Below are 2,578 nucleotides of genomic sequence, written 5' to 3' on the forward strand. Positions count from 1 at the left end.
CCAAGTTCTACCGACCACTTAATGAGTCGCCTTGAAGTTTCAGGTTTGCGGAGAACCTGCCTAAGTGGTTGGTCCGTCAATACTATTATTGTATGAGCTTGGAAGTAAGGCCTGAGTTTCCTCGCGGAGATAACTAGAGCAAATGCCAACTTTTCTATCCTTGGGTACCTTTCTTCCGCCCCCCTGAATGCACGGCTAGTATAATATACCGGTTTCTGGTTTCCATCCTTTTCGCGGACCAAGGCTAAGCTTACTGCTGACGGAGAAACCACCAAGTACAAATACAATTGTTCTCCTTGCATCGCCCGTGACAATAATGGTGGTGAAGTAAGATACTCCTTTAGCTTTGTAAAAGCTTACTCGCACTCAGGAGTCCATGAAAAAGCTTTCCTGAGCACACAAAAAAAAGGCAAACACCTATCGGTCGCCCTAGAAATCAACATGTTCAGAGCTGCGATCCTTCCTGTCAATCTTTGAAGTTCCTTAGTCGATGCTGGAGACTGCATGTTAAGAATCACCTAGACCTTCTCAGGGTTAGCTTCTATCCCTCTTCTACTTACCATGTAACCGAGGAATTTCCCAGAGGAGACTCCGAAGGCACATTTACTTGGGTTGAGCTTCATCTGGTGTTTCCTAAGGACTTGGAATGTTTCCTGTAGATCAACCAGATGATCTTGAGCTTTCAAGCTTTTTACGAGCATGTCATCCACATACACTTCCATATTTCTTTTGATTTGGTCCTTAAACATCAGGTTTACTAGCCGCTGATATGTTACACCAGCATTTTTTAGCCCAAAAGGCATCACCTTATAGCAATATAAACCTCTGTCCGTGATGAAAGAGGTCTTATCTCTGTCTGGTGTGTGCATTGAGATTTAGTTATACCCTGAGTATGCATCCATAAAACTGAGCAGCTCATGGCTAGATGTCCCTTCTACCAACATATCAATTCTTGGCAGAAGGAAACTGTCTTTGGGGCACGCCTTATTTAAATCGGTAAAGTCTACGCACAACCTCCATTTTCCATTGGCCTTTTTTACCACAACAACATTGGCTAACCAGTCGGGATAATGAACCTCTTGGATGAAATCAGCTTTTATAAGCTTATTCACCTCTTCTGATATAGCCATGTTCCTTTCCGCGACAAATGTTTTTCGTTTTTGCCTGATAGGTTTGAATGTAGGATCTGTGTTTAATCGATGCTCAATCGTAGTTGGATTAATACCGGGCATGTCTTCATGTGACCAAGCGAATACATCTTGATTCTGTTTGAGGAACTGTATAAGAATATTTGTGAAATCTGAGGGGAGCAGAGACCCTATCCTCACCTTTTTTGTTATGTCAGTGTCATTCAAGCATATCTCCACCAAGTCCTCGATTGGCTTAGCCCGGTCTTGCTCCTTCTCTTCAACTTCATCGACAATCAAAGCCTCCTGATGCTTCTTTTCTTTGAGAGAGGTAACATAGCATTCTCTGGCAATGGACTGATCTCCTCTTAGTTCACCTACGCCATGCTCGGTAGGGAAGCACATTAATAGGTGATAAGTCGAAGTGATGGCCTTCATCGAATTTAAGGTCGCTCTTCCTAGGATGACATTGTAAGTAGATGGACAATCCACCACCAGGAAGTCTACCATGACAGTGACTTGTTTTGGGCTGGTTCCTGCAGTGACAGGAAGGATGACCGCTCCTAGAGGATAGACCTTGTCTCCCGTGAATCCCACCAATGGTGATCTAGTAGGTCTGAGTTTCTCCTTACCAATCTTCATCTTGCTGAATGTATTAAGAAAAATGATATCAGCTGAACTTCCATTATCTACCAAGATTCGCCGAGTATTATAGTTAGCGATCATCATGGTGACGATAAGAAGGTCGTCATGAGGTTGCTACACATCCTTCATGTCTTCATCTGAGAATGTAATAACTGGATCACCTAAACGAGGCATCTTTCGATGTTGAATCTGTACTCCTACTTCGCACACCTCAGATGAGCTTCGCATTCTCCTGGCATAGGCCTTACGGGCTGAGCTCGATTCTCCACCTCCTGCACACCCCCCGACTATGACCCTAATCTCTCCTATTGGTTGTTGATCAGGAGGGCGGTTGTTTCGGCCTGCTCTTAGTAGGTTAATGTCGGTTATGTCATTCCCCACAATAAACTTTCGCATGTGCCCCCTTCGGATCAGAGTCTCAATCTGATCCTTAAGGTCGAAGCAATCCTCTGTAGTGTGCCTATGGTCTTTATGGAACCTGCAATACTTATCACGAGGTCTCCTTGCCGGATCTGACTTCAACTTCGGTGGCCACTTCAGATATGGCTCATCTTGGATCTACAGGAAAACTTGATCTATCGGCATATTTAAAGGAGTTTAATTTGTATACCTCTCCGCGTTCTTATAGCAAGACGCCCTTTCATTCTGGTTAACCATGGGTTTCTTATAATTGGTTTCCTTTTCATCTCTGATCGTCAGGGCCGGCCTTTTCTTGTCTGACTTCTTATCCTCCCCTTATTTTCCCTTTCTCGCAATCATTGCATCTTCAGCATTCATATGTCTTTTAGCTCGAACCAATAACTCGG

The 2,578-nt window shown here is 43.9% G+C and overlaps 1 protein-coding gene across 1 annotated transcript; it reads right to left on the reverse strand.

Annotated features, from left to right (window-relative positions):
* Positions 1-875: 875 nt before the first annotated feature.
* On the reverse strand, positions 876-1,856 carry LOC132272888 (uncharacterized). Its single transcript, XM_059773963.1, has one exon. It carries the CDS (start codon positions 1,854-1,856, stop codon positions 876-878), a length of 981 nt encoding a protein of 326 aa, XP_059629946.1.
* Between the last annotated feature and the right edge of the window lie 722 nt (positions 1,857-2,578).

Source organism: Cornus florida, unplaced genomic scaffold, assembly GCF_030987335.1.
Source record: "Cornus florida cultivar Cherokee Brave unplaced genomic scaffold, ASM3098733v1 CherokeeBrave_3.0.0_Hap2_Chr09, whole genome shotgun sequence".
NCBI classification, from domain to species: Eukaryota; Viridiplantae; Streptophyta; class Magnoliopsida; order Cornales; family Cornaceae; genus Cornus; species Cornus florida.